At 44.2% G+C, this 13,838-nt stretch overlaps 1 protein-coding gene across 1 annotated transcript in view; it reads left to right on the forward strand.

The window, feature by feature from the left end:
• The window catches only part of LOC310795380 (A-type potassium channel modulatory protein DPP6-like), a gene marked incomplete at both ends in the record, with an annotated part of 310,720 nt that extends 297,967 nt beyond the window's left edge, over window positions 1-12,753 (forward strand). Inside the window, 9 exons of the mRNA XM_083657412.1 lie at window positions 4,852-4,950; window positions 5,383-5,452; window positions 6,412-6,606; window positions 7,662-7,716; window positions 8,376-8,475; window positions 9,391-9,449; window positions 9,557-9,629; window positions 10,447-10,520; window positions 12,604-12,753. Of these exons, the coding sequence (XP_083513538.1) occupies window positions 4,852-4,950; window positions 5,383-5,452; window positions 6,412-6,606; window positions 7,662-7,716; window positions 8,376-8,475; window positions 9,391-9,449; window positions 9,557-9,629; window positions 10,447-10,520; window positions 12,604-12,753 (875 nt within the window). The remainder of the gene's footprint in view (window positions 1-4,851; window positions 4,951-5,382; window positions 5,453-6,411; window positions 6,607-7,661; window positions 7,717-8,375; window positions 8,476-9,390; window positions 9,450-9,556; window positions 9,630-10,446; window positions 10,521-12,603) is intronic.
• Window positions 12,754-13,838: the final 1,085 nt, after the last annotated feature.

Raw genomic sequence — 13,838 nt, forward strand, 5'->3', positions numbered from 1 at the left:
ACTGTTTGTCTACAAGCCAAGTCCAGGATGATGGCAGGAATTACATGACTTGACTGGATGGATGTCCTCATGAAATTATGACCTACCCACTGGCGATATGAGCATACTGTCATTTGATTAGTGTGTGTGTGTGTGTGTGTGTGCGTGTGTGTGTGTGTGTGTGTGTGTGTGTGTGTGCGTGCGTGCGTGCGTGCGTGCGTGCGTGCGTGTGTGCGTATGTGTGTGTGTGGGAGCGCGCGCACCAATCATTGTCATCTGTCACTGATATCACAAACAGCTACATAAAAACCATAATCTGTAAAACAAGCAATTAAAATGATATTTTCACTGCTGGTTTTATGTCTTTGTGTGCTGTTTAGTCATGTTTTTGTAGACTAGTTCCTCACTTAAAGATGGTAAGATACTCCAGATTTCCCCTTACCGTTGAGTAGGAGGGGGATGCATGGGTCACCTTGCTTTAAAGAGCTGCTAACAGTCACTAAAGGAATTTCATTAGTCTGGGTTGAAGTGGGGTGTTTTAATTTTCCGTGATGGTTTAAATTGGGTTTCACAGGCGTTCCCACTCTGCCCTTGGGGAATCACTTACATTTTTGGCACAATATGGGCTATCAGCTTCAATACAAAAATGTTGGCATTGGCTTTGAAAATCCCATGGCAACCCTATTCTGTGCATTAAGTACCCCCATAACCTCATGCCCAGGAATACTGTTGGCTTAGTGCAGTACAGGGGCAGACTTAGTGATTTTAATACTGTTGGCTTAGTGCAGTACAGGGGCAGACTTAGTGATTTTAATACTGTTGGCTTAGTGCATTACAGGGGCAGACTTTGTGATTTTAATACTGTTGGCTTAGTGCATTACAGGGGCAGACTTTGTGATTTTAATACTGTTGGCTTAGTGCAGTACAGGGGCAGACTTTGTGATTTTAATACTGTTGGCTTAGTGCAGTACAGGGGCAGACTTTGTGATTTTAATACTGTTGGCTTAGTGCATTACAGGGGCATACTTTGTGATTTTAATACTGTTGGCTTAGTGCAGTACAGGGGCAGACTTTGTGATTTTAATACTGTTGGCTTAGTGCAGTACAGGGGCAGACTTTGTGATTTTAATACTGTTGGCTTAGTACAGGGGCAGACTTTGTGATTTTAATACTGTTGGCTTAGTACAGGGGCAGACTTTGTGATTTTAATACTGTTGGCTTAGTACAGGGGCAGACTTTGTGATTTTAATACTGTTGGCTTAGTGCATTACAGGGGCAGACTTTGTGATTTTAATACTGTTGGCTTAGTACAGGGGCAGACTTTGTGATTTTAATACTGTTGGCTTAGTGCATTACAGGGGCAGACTTTGTGATTTTAATACTGTTGGCTTAGTACAGGGGCAGACTTTGTGATTTTAATACTGTTGGCTTAGTGCATTACAGGGGCAGACTTTGTGATTTTAATACTGTTGGCTTAGTACAGGGGCAGACTTTGTGATTTTAATACTGTTGGCTTAGTGCAGTACAGGGGCACACTTAGTGATTTTAATACTGTTGGCTTAGTGCAGTACAGGGGCAGACTTAGGGCCCTATCGTCGTACGGCGCTATCGTTTGCGCTGTGCCTCTTATTGCTATCTTCCCAGCGTCTTAAGCTATCGTCTGCCTCCACCGTCCAGTTTTGCGCTGGGATGACGCAGGTGTAGGCGTGGCCCAGGCGTGTCCGTGGGCCTCTAGCCTATCATGTGTCTCGTGCAAGTGTCATTTAGCGCTCTGGCAAGATACCGTCGGTATGTTCCGAGCGCAAAGAGTGGTCTGGGGCGTAGCCCCTTCCAAAATAGGAGTTCCAGCGCAATGTGTTAGAAAAAATCGCCTTGGGTGCTCTCAATTTTAATGCCAGGAAATAGCTGGTCTTAGCGCAAACGCAGACGTACACCTGAGCGCAGACAGTCTCCACATCTCCGTGCAGTGCAGGAAATCCTTGCTTAGATCCATTTACGCACAGCATGGATGTCACTCTCCACTCGCGCCTGCACATACTCTTCTCTCCTCGGAATGCCATGTTGATTTTCAACTATAGCCTACATTGCAGAAAAAACACCTTGATTTAAAAATGAGAATTAGTTTGTCATGGTTTTATTAGGCTACATAATTCCCGACCATACAGGTTTGCGGTGTGGTGGTTGCTTTTGAGAAAGTTGTGATGGTGTTGTGCCAAGCAGCCTCTCCCCACCCTGGCCGGCCCAAAACCCCCAGGGCACCGACCCACACCCACCCCACCACCAAGCCTGCATACCCGTCCAGCTCCCACCTTCTCGGGGGAGACCCCCCTCCAGCACCCAGCGCACACAGACTCCCGCCCCGCCAGACGATGCGGGATCCAATTCAAAACGCATCATTTTTACACCTGTGTCCGGCCAGTCCAGTAACCTCTTTCCCTGCAATTGCACGCATGTAAGACCAGCTTCTCCACAGCACGGATGGCAGCTGAAGTCCCTCTCGCCATCAAGCAGACAGTGACGGAAGCATGTGTCTTTATGTGCGCCAAGGGGAAAATAAATGACAGACTAAATTGGTGGGATTCGATGTATATATATTAATAGAAACGAATAGAAAATAGCTGATTAATAAAATGTGTGCTAGTGGAACGAAATTCTACTTCTTCAAATAGAGCAGCATCACTCATCGCGGCTCTCAGTATGCTGCGTAATTACGCATGCAGTATATTACCGCAGAGGAGATAGAAGAGAGTCGTTTGGGCAGCAGCCCTTTTTCAGCGTGTGAAATGGCAATAATACACAGGTGATTCACAGGTGGGCATCAGCATGTTATTTGATTTCTATCCATGACAGCCTCACATCTCTCTCTCTCCCCATCTAGGCTATCTTTTATCTCTCCCTCTTTCTCTCTCTCTCTCTCTCTCTCTCTCACTCTAGTCCCTCTCAGTGAAGGAGGAAGCTGCTGACGTGACGCTGTGGTTTTATGAAACGCCCACAATTAGGGCTTTGCTCGGCGCTATTCCAGCGCAAAACGGGCGCTAATGCAAAATTACCGCCGTTGGGAAGATAGAGCCCTTAGTGATTTGGGGGCCCTTGGGCCCTGGGGGATTCCCAGCTCTCTCGCTTTTTACTTCATCCATCTTATATATTAACTTGGGTACCATTGCATCTTGTATTTTTTCAAGTGGTGCAGCTGCTTCTATATGTGACATGTGTGTCCATTTGTAGCACAATTTTGTTTGTAACACAAAGACCAATCAGGAGTAGCCTATGCATATGGAGAGGGGGGCGGGGGAGGAGGGGCTGACCTGCGCAAGATAGGGGGTCTAGGCCTATGTTATTAACCTGCACTGCTTACATCAACACCTGGGTGTGATTTCTAACTTCTCACTCAGCTACTGATGCAATGGAAAGGAACACACATCACACACGTACACACGTACACACGCACACACACACACACATACACACATCACACACACACACACACACACACACACACACACACACACACACACACACACACACACACACACACATTGTTGTGTAACTCTCTTAACTTCTGTTCTTGCTTTCCTTCCTTTCAGAAGCTTTAACTGGACTCAGTTACACAATGCTGCCAGGTTATCTCGGTCAGTTACACAAGACTATCAGGTTATCTTGGTCAGTTACTGGAGGCCTTGGCAGGCTTCTGGTGTTGATTTCCCTCCTTTCTGCTGCCTCTTGACCAAACAAACTGCCCAACATGCAATGCTCTTATATATCCCGCTTCACCTCAGGCGTCATGGCAACCATAGATTTTTACTAGTCTCACACAAACAAACGTATTCAACAGCTAGACGTTTATGTTTTCTTGTGTTCAGACATAGGTTTATAGATGTTTGTTATTTACCTTGACAGTTTCGACCAGTCACTCTCGTCTTCTTCAGAAGCAGTCGCACTGACAGCTGGGTATGATGTTGCTCAGTATACCAGTATACTCCAGAGAACAACGGACGGCGGGACGCACGGTGCGCCCGGCGGGGCTGTTGGGTCTGTCGGTCCGGCCACAACACGTCATAGTGGGCGTGGCCGGCCTGGCAGAACTGGCGGCTCAGCTGGGCACAGCGCCAGTTGCTGAAAAGCAACTGGTTGACACGTCTAACTGTCAAGGTAAATAACAAACATCTATAAACCTATGTCTGAACACAAGAAAACATAAACGTCTAATTATAAATGAAGACATGCTGAACATCATTGAACTATTATTCAACAGCTGTTCAGTTCCCCTTACAAGCTCTCCAGGCGTCAAGTTTGCCTCAGAAAATCCTGTTCACAGTATCGACTGCAGTGTGTCTGTCTGTTTTTGGATTTGTTCGAGTTCTTAATGAATGTTTGGAAGGACAGATTCTATTGAGCTACTCTCTAGCATGCACTTCTACATGTAGCTGTGCACAACTCTCCAAGCCTATTCTTAAACTTCTTAATTTTAAGCTATAGTCAAAAGTTAAATTCAAGAATTATCACATGCAATTTCACATACAATTTCAAGTCATTGCATCCAAATGAATCAGTCAATCAAAAAATATATATACATATTTTTTTAATTCAACAGGTTATGAGCATGACAAATTAAAATGTGTGCAATTCAAATACAATCTCTGCTGGCAGTACTCTCCGTCCTTTCAGCACAACCTTGATTTGCGATTGAGAGCTAATATTGACCCACGGCATTAGAGCCAAAGATGTTGCCAAAGACGTCATCTTCTCTCTACTGTATATCCCATCATGCATCGCTCTCACTCTTAGCCCAGTCCTAACTGAATAGTGACTTGCAAACTGTACACTAACCGGACGATTGAGTGGTTGATTGTTGGATTTCTACTGTGATTGCAGGAGTGCTTGATCTGGAGGCCAATGAGAACCTGAGGCTGATCCTGGACTCCATGCAGATGCCCAGGGTGGAGTACAAGGAGATCTACATCGAAGACTATAGTATGTTCTGTCTGATTACCAGAGTCACACTCACTGTGATGTCAAGTACAGTAAATATACAGGAATTGCTCTTGGTGAGACTGCTGCAGAGAAACACTGACAACTTACAGATTTAAACAGTTGATACTAAAACACACAGAGTACAAGAAACAACAGGCCAGACGCTCGCATACAATACAAAGGGATAATACTGTACAAGGCTATACTTTTATATTATATCATTTGGAAACACATAATTTTGGCTGCTTCTACTTCACTCCTCGGAAGACAGACAGACAAACGGCACCAGAAACATAACCTCCTTGGCGGAGGTAATAATATGTCATAGTGTGTCTTGAGTGAATGAGGGCTAAGGAGGAGGTGGGTTTTGGGAAGTTTTTTTTTTCATTGTGTTTTGTAAAACAGTTGTTCTGTCATGTTGTTGTCTTGTAGCGTTGACGATGCAGATCCTCAAACCTGCCGGCTTTACAGACACAGCGCACTACCCACTGCTCCTGCTTGTGTATGTATCAGCACCTTCGCTCACACACCTTTGTACATGCACGCACACGCACACGCACACGCACACACACAAACACACACACACACACACACACACGCGCACACGCACACACACACACACACACACACACACACACACACACACACACACACACACACACACAATTGTGTGTCTCTTGATGCTTGTCCACACTTCACACCAAGTTATGTGAGGCCATGTTGGTCCTCATCAACAAAGAGAGTCTCTCCCCCAGGCAGAGCTTTAATCAGGCATATTAATATCCTCCACAGGCAGGATAATAATTAAACTGCAAATGAGAAATGTTATACCCTGTCCTCTGCTCCCTCTTTCATTAGCATTCCTCTCAACCTAACTATATTTTATTCTGCAGCATAAGTCTAGGAAGAGGACATTTAGAATCTGATCTTTTTTTACATTGTCTACACTTTTTCTTTAAAAAAACAACAAAAAACACCCCAAACCTTCATTCCTTTTAGATTTGATTACATTCTGTGGAGGTAATTACAGCTGCATAATTATCTGTGAACACTTTGCCACATTATTCTTTTGGGTTAAAGCTAACTTTTCACCTCAAGGCTGGAATAGTACTGCTAGTCCCGCCCTCCTGACCCTCAGTTGGTCAAGTTCACGCCCCAACACCTGTCACTCATCTTGATGAGCTGTCAGCCTTATTATTATTATCTATCCTGAGGCTAAGGCAACCAGAATCCATAAAGCCACCCCAGGGCCCCGGAGATGAAATGACAACGTAGCCAAATGTGGCACATTTAGCTTTATTTTCACCTCCTACTGCTTTCCTCTATATCCAAAGCAAGTGAGGTACACCCCCGAACGCACTGCAACATCATTGAAAAGCCTATTTCAGGCAAACCGGAACACATAATGACAAGGCACACTTACCCCATATTTATTTCTTGTTATTCTAATTGTGTGTGCAGCGATGGCACCCCCGGTGGCCAGATGGTGTCAGAGCGGTTTCGCCTGGACTGGACCACGGTGCTGGTGAGCAGCTTCGGGGCCATCGTGGTGCGTTTCGACGGGCGAGGCAGCGGCTTCCAGGGCACCAACCTCCTGCACCGGATCCAGAAGAAACTGGGTGTGTTCGAGGAGCGTGATCAGATGGAGGCACTCAGGTAGACGGGCCGGGACACTTTCATGTTGTCTTATTGAAATTCATATGATTAAATAGAATGACAGAATTCACTGTTGAACCCTCTGAATTTCAACAAAACATGACATGATGGAAGGTGCTTTCTCGCTAAATTGAATGACATAGCCCCTCTCACCTAGCCTTGATTCTTTATAGGCTTTCTAGACACTCACCCAAGGTTACCAGCACATAGACTAACAACCATAGACTTGTTATAAACTCCTTGTATTATCTTGTATGTCAATATTCATGAAAAGTACATTTGCTATAGACCAAATCACCGTGACGTCACCATGTAAACAAATTTACTTCCGGGTACCACTTGGGGAAGGCGGCAGGTTTAAATGTGCGTGTTGTCAAATAAATGCTGTCAAACCCTCTCGTTGTTTTCGGCCGACTACTTTCAATTTAATTGGTTAAACGGTTGGTAAACATGCTTGTCCGACGTATCTAGCCTTTCTTCTGTGTTTGTTTTATGTAGTGTTAGCTAGCTAATAACGTTTGTTTGTCTGTCAAACTCGCTGTTTTGCAGACTCATTAACGTAGAAGAGCCTGGTGACGCGAGGTTACGTTAACGTTACAAACAGAGCTACTGACGCCACGTTAATTTAATTTAGCGTCAAGTCTACTCTGGTCTGGTGGTCCAACAGGTAAATTAGCTAGTCTGGTCGTTAGTGAAAGTGTTGTTATGAATGATATTAAACAACAACACAACACGGACGAACCATTTTTGTCTTCTTTGTCTGTTTTTGTCTTCAACACGTCAGTTTGTGCCGTCCACCGCCATTATAATGTGTGGACCTCAGGGGTACCCGGAAGTAAATGTAAACATCCCGCTGATTTGGTCTATTGTGAGGTGGTGTTGTGACGACCCTCCCACTGAGCATACTGGGTCCAGGTGCATGCAATTAGCCTAACGACCCCAACCACCAGGCTCCTGCAAAACAGGGCCAGGAGAGTGGGAGGGTCGTCACAGTGTATACAAAAGTGAAAGTGGAAATGGTTTTCCTAACCATAACCAATGTTGATTCTTTGCAGTATTATCTCAAAAGAGCCTTATGTTGACAAAACCAGAATTGGAGCTTTTGGAAAGGTAAGGTTTTGTTTTGTTCATTTTTTAAATTCTGACAGTAAAGACAGATTTTCACAGGGGAAAAAAAACTTTTGAAATGAGGAACAGTAGCCTACAAGCTTGCACTTTTTCCTTAACCCAGATAGGCATAGGGTATTTGCTGTGCATTTAGGCTCAGACTCTAGTTTCTGCTCTAACTTCTGTAGCCCCATAATGTTCCGCGGTATCTCCGTTCCTTTCTGAAACAGCGTCACATAACGAAATTGGAGGTATCAAGTGGTTAAAATGCATTTTTTTGTGGGATTTTTCCATGTGCATATAGTTTGAACTCCTTTTTAATAAAGTGAATTTAGTTCAAACAAAACAAAACTGAGGGTAGCTTTGCTCTAGTTGAGGTTCTCCCAGTGTAAAGTAACCGCTATCCTTTTCAGCTGTTCTTTCAAAGTAGCTTCCCCAACATTGCGTAACATACGGGCAACAATGCAATATTCAGTAATTACAGTGAAGAGGCTGCTGAAACCTCATATAAACCATGTGATGTTAAAACTCTTCCTTGAAGTCCATACAAATGAGCCTCTTGACAGTAAGGCTGCAGTTCCTCAGGCTCTGCGATATAATATGAACGTGTTGTTGTGTCTCAGGCTCTGTGATATGAATATGAACGTGTTGTTGTGTCTCAGGTGTATGGAGGCTACGTGACCAGCCTGTTAATCAGCGCTGAGGAATCCCCAGTAAAATGCGGAGCTGTCCTCTCGCCCATCACCGACTTCGAATTATATGGTAAAGTGTGTGTGCATGTGCGTCACGTGCGTGTGTGTGTGTGCGTGCGTGCAATGCAATTTTAATGTATGTTTATTCACACGTAAAAAAAATAAAGCTAGTCTCTGCTGCATGGTAATAAGTAAATAATCCTAACTTTGCATAATCATTCAGGCAGCAAACCATGTTGTCAGAAGGCAATCAGATAGAAGGAAAAAGACTGTGTCTATGTAAGACCCAGTCAATATAACACCTTCTAGATGAAAAAACAGCTTGTGCCTCTATAGCGATGAGCTGTCTCATACAGTATATGTGAGGGAGAGATATTGAGATTATGTGAAAATATGGCTGAGACAGATGAGCTAGGGCCCCTTATTAGTGCTATGGAACAGACACACCTCCAACTCAAACACAATGGTGCAAGACAAACACTATGTCAATGTTAACTACACCAGCCACACCTCAGGAAAGACATCTGTGCGTGTGTGTGTGTGTGTGTGTGTGTGTGTGTGTGTGTGTGTGTGTGTGTGTGTGTGTGTGTGTGTGTGCGTGTAAGAGAGAGAGAGAGAGAGAGAGAGAGACTGTGCTTTTCTTAGCTGTAGGCACACTGAGTCAGGGAAGTGTAAATTAAGGCACAGTCTGATTTGCCATCCGTTTGGTTTCTCTCACTTTGTGACACTGTAGAAGTTTGGAATTGCAAATGAAGATTGTCCGCAACAGTTTCTAGACAAAGGAATATGGAGATTTGATGAATATATTTAAATATAGAAAAGAACCAACAACCTGTGAAAGAGCCTTGACTGAGTACTTTATCAAAAGTGCCAGGCTGTCAGAATTCATTTACCGCACCAATGAAACGGCATTATCAGTCAGACGAATGGTGATATAAAGTTCATGTTTATGTCAATGCAAAGTATTCATTATCTTTCCCTCCAGCCTCGGCATTTTCAGAGAGATATCTTGGACTGCCCAAACCTGATCCAAGGGCATACACAGTACGTTTTGATTACATTACTGTAGCTATCATTCAACTTCCAATCATGGTCATTAACGTTGTATCAAAAGTCACCTAATTTGTTGCCGTGTTGTAATGACTCCTCAGATGGCAAATGTAGCACACAGAGCATCCCAGTTTATGGACAAGAAGTTTCTCATTGTTCATCCAACAGCTGATGGTAAGACACTTCTTAAAACGTTATAAGACAGAAGTTTTCAAAGAGGGAGGCTCAGTGAATGGAAGTTAAAAAATATTACATTAGTTATTAAAAGGAGATCTCATAGAATAGCCTAAATGTGTGTGATTTGGTTAAAGAGATAGTTCAGAAATACAGTAGTTTTGGGGAATCTGGCAGTTTTGCGAACTTTCCCAGAGTCACAAACAAATAAATGCCTTCCGACAGACTTTTTATTTTATTTTTATAGATATTTGGTGTAGTCTGAAGAATGTCAAACAGCAATATCAGGCTATCTTGACTCAATTGTTGAGTGTGTCTAATGGGGATCAAACAACATAATTATGATCCCATAGGCAAACAGGAATTTAGCGAGGAGTCGCCTTTTTCCAAGCTTTGTCTTGGGGGAGGCCCACAGTCTCAGACTTTGAAAACCCCTGTTATAATATATACTGTGGTTTTTTAGTCTCATGAGAGACAGAGATGTAGCCGCACACACTATAGTCAAAGTGCCAATATTTATTGATATTGGGTATATACCCTGAAGAAGGCAGCTTGCTGCCGAAACGTTGGTTTCCTTTTCTCTGTGTCCTCAATAAATATTGGCACTTTGACTATAGTGTGTGCGGCTACATCTCTGTCTCTCATGAGACTAAAAAACCTCAGTTTGTTCTCCCGTGGACCAGCACCACTACAAGGACTTGGTGTGCGTAGCACTCTTCTGCATAATATATACTGTACCATTTCTTTGTGCTTTCATGAGAAGAACGCCTGTACAATATTTGATATTTTGGCATGTATATTTGCTCTATTCTCCCAGAAAAGGTCCATTTCCAGCATACAGCAAAGTTCATTGCACAGCTTATCAATGAAAAAGCAAACTACACCTTACAGGTAAGTGGTTCTGCCTTGCCTTCACCCCAGTATAATTACACATGCTGGACACCATGTTCTGTGCTTGCTTTCTTTTAGTGGTTCAGTGCTTTTCCAACCTTTTGGGAGCTCTTGTATCCCAGCAGGATCCTCCAGCAACAGGAGGATTAGCCCTCACAATGCCTTCAATCCACATCATGACATTATGAGACCTTCTTAAGCGGCCTGCATTAACACCATGACTAATCCAATTAAGATACAATGAACAGTGCCGCAGCAATCATTGTAGCTTATTATTACTGACCGCTTGATAGATTACTTCACACACACTTTTGCACATGTGATTATACTCATGCATAGTGTACAGACCACACACACACACACACACACACACACACACTCCTGCTCTTTTGTAGGTTTACATCATGCACAGGGAGTTCAACCCTAAACCGGTTTTGGATTGACACATGAAAACATTTATAACTCTGTTAGTGTCACAGTGCCCCAGCTAGTGGTTAATTAAATTCATAAGTTGAACATTAGCTCAGTGTCTTTTGTCTAGGGCCTCGAATAGCTACCAGCCGGTTAGCCGGACAATTGGCAAGTGTGCTTGAGCAAATGTCAGCATAGTAGCCATGACTTATCAGAGAGGGCAAAGTATTTCCCCCGGGTGGTGGTCTTCCCCCTCTGACACGGGTGGTTCACTAGGCCAGCTGCTCCATCCATGCAGCTGGTGTGGTGCGAATGCGACTCCACAACGCGGAGAGGACGGTTACCTAAAGGCAACCTGACAGACGACACGACTGACACACGTAACATACACTGAAGAATATCTACGGGGGTTTAGTTCACGGTAGTCTCAACGCCAGACCCATGAGAGTTCTTACGCTGATTACGCTGATACACGTTACTGCAGGCTGCAGATCTCTCTGGGTCTGGGACATGTCTAGCTCCAAACTGATGTCAGAATCCTGGCCAGTGATTGGTTCCCCCGGAATCCTGGGGTCACCAATCATGAACAACTTTAGTGATCAGGCGCGCCCAGCCAACCTGACTCTATTGACTTTTGAAAATGAACCACTCTCTCATTGGTGCTACGACCTGTCAATCATTCAATAGTTCCGCCATCAAAACAGCAGCAGGGCCTGTGAAGTGGCACAGACTAATTTTTGTAGTATGCGGAGCGCAGCGATTCAACGTAATATTTGAGTCTGGGAAGAGACTAAGTTCATGGTTACACCGTCCATAGTTAGTCGTTAGTTAGGCCATTGTCTTTGGTTTGGGGTCCAGTTTAACTCGGCGTCCGCGTGGCATGCTCTGATCACTTCCTGCTGGAAATTACCCCTGACGGTGAGGTTGGCCCCGCCCTCAAGTCAGGCCCATAGCCAATCATCCGCTAAAACATGTGACAAACATGGCTACTAACCAATCCGACCATGACAGTTAGAAAAACCCGGAAAAGACAACACCTACTAAGACGTCTGAAAAATGTATCGTAATATTAGCTTCATTTCATTCTGCTGTCACAAATGAGACCACTTGCCCATCACAACTTCAAAAGCTCTCCACCCAAATGGGTTTATTTGCACTTTGTAATGACATTTTTAATTCTAGTGTCATTGCTAGAAAGATAAGATTTGTGCCTGAGAAATACGGTCATTGGTCATTATGGTCATTGGTCCCATCCCAGGGTATCCGCGGGGTCTTGAAAAGTATTAAAAGTTCATTCGTCATTCAATTTAGGGAAAATTAAGGACCTTACAAAGTAGTCAAAGTCTTAGTCGCCATTTGATGAGGCATAATTTTTTAGTTGTTTGTGTTAAATGGGCATATTGTCTCATAGCGATCGCAGACCCCTGAATTAAATCAAAATCGTATCATGGCACTTTATGATATCAGCAAATATCGTAATGTCCTAAGAATCTATATATCGTATCGTAATGAAACTTGTGATATACACCCCTATAGCTGATGTGAAGAAAGTGGTGTTGAGGTCTTAAAATATATTGAAAAGGTCTTAAAAGGTATTGAATTTAACTTCAGCATTCCTGCATATACCCTGCCATCCCATAGTTGCTGGACATTTTCTCTTCTTCTGTCTCAGATCTACCCGGACGAAGGCCACTTCATCCACAGCGAGGCGACACGGCAGCACCTCAGCCAGTCCCTGGTCAACTTCTTCGAGGAGTGCTTCAGGCTACCGGACAAAGTGTTCGAGGAGAGACTGGTGGAGGAGACCGAGGACGAGGGTTAGCCGGTCTGGCTCGGCTCGCTCCAGCACTCCAACCGCCCCAACCTTCCACATCCACCCTCCCACCCCACCCCTCTGTCCCCCGTGCCCAAGCACAACACTGGCCTCCAGTCGTCCACACAATATGCAACCTCCTCTGTTCTCATTTCTGGTTTCCCCATCTGGGCACCCCCCCCTTCCCCACCGTGTCAGCATGCTGAACCTCGGACTGCCTTTTCCAGCAGCTCCACCCACCGCTCCACTCCTCCCCCACTCCTCTGCCCTCAGTTCCAATCGATATTCCCCTCGAGAGACAACATAGCCCGGTGACCTGACATGACGCTTTGGAATAACGTTGAAGGGCGACGGATTCAACGGGAGGCGGTTGCCTTTTTGGTCCCCGCTCCTCGAAAGCAGTGGAGAGAGAGCATCGACTCTCGCGCAAACTTTCAGTCTGTGAAGAGAAGGAAAACTTTATAGCACAAACGTTGGTGCATAAAACTGGTTGACGACGTACCCAGTGTTTAAGTAAAGGGGGGTCCGGGATTGTGCGGAACAGGAAATGATACTATTTTTAAAGGTTGTGAAGAACTTTTCATGTTGGACCGTGGTGGTGTCTCTTGTTCTTTCAGTATGTAAAATAGCACACAAAAAACATTCACTTGGCTATTACAGATACATTTTCTTTTGGTATTCATGTTTGCCCTGATGTTGGTATCATCTTGTAGCCTCGTTTATGTATTTCAGTGATGACAAAGATTTTCCACCTGACAAAAGACAGGTGACAAAAGACAAAAGTTTGGAACAGAAGATGTCACAGGTGTCTTATTGTTCTCCACTCTTTCTGAGACAGTTTTATTGTGAAACATGCTTTTTATTTATTTATTTTTGCTTCGGTTTTATTAACGGTCTTTCGGAAAATGGAAACATAACCTTGTTTTAGTCACTGTGCCTTACTTTGGGAGAACGGCGCCCCCTGCTCCGGGAATCTCCATAAGAAAGACGTTTACCCACCTTGTTTCCCCTCATTGATTGATAATGATAAGTTGATCTGAAAATAGGTGAGTAAATTCTTTTCAAGGAGGTGGATAAACTGAGTGTACTTGTGT

Source organism: Poromitra crassiceps (assembly GCF_964638095.1).
Source record: "Poromitra crassiceps genome assembly, chromosome: 2".
NCBI lineage: Eukaryota > Metazoa > Chordata > Actinopteri > Beryciformes > Melamphaidae > Poromitra > Poromitra crassiceps.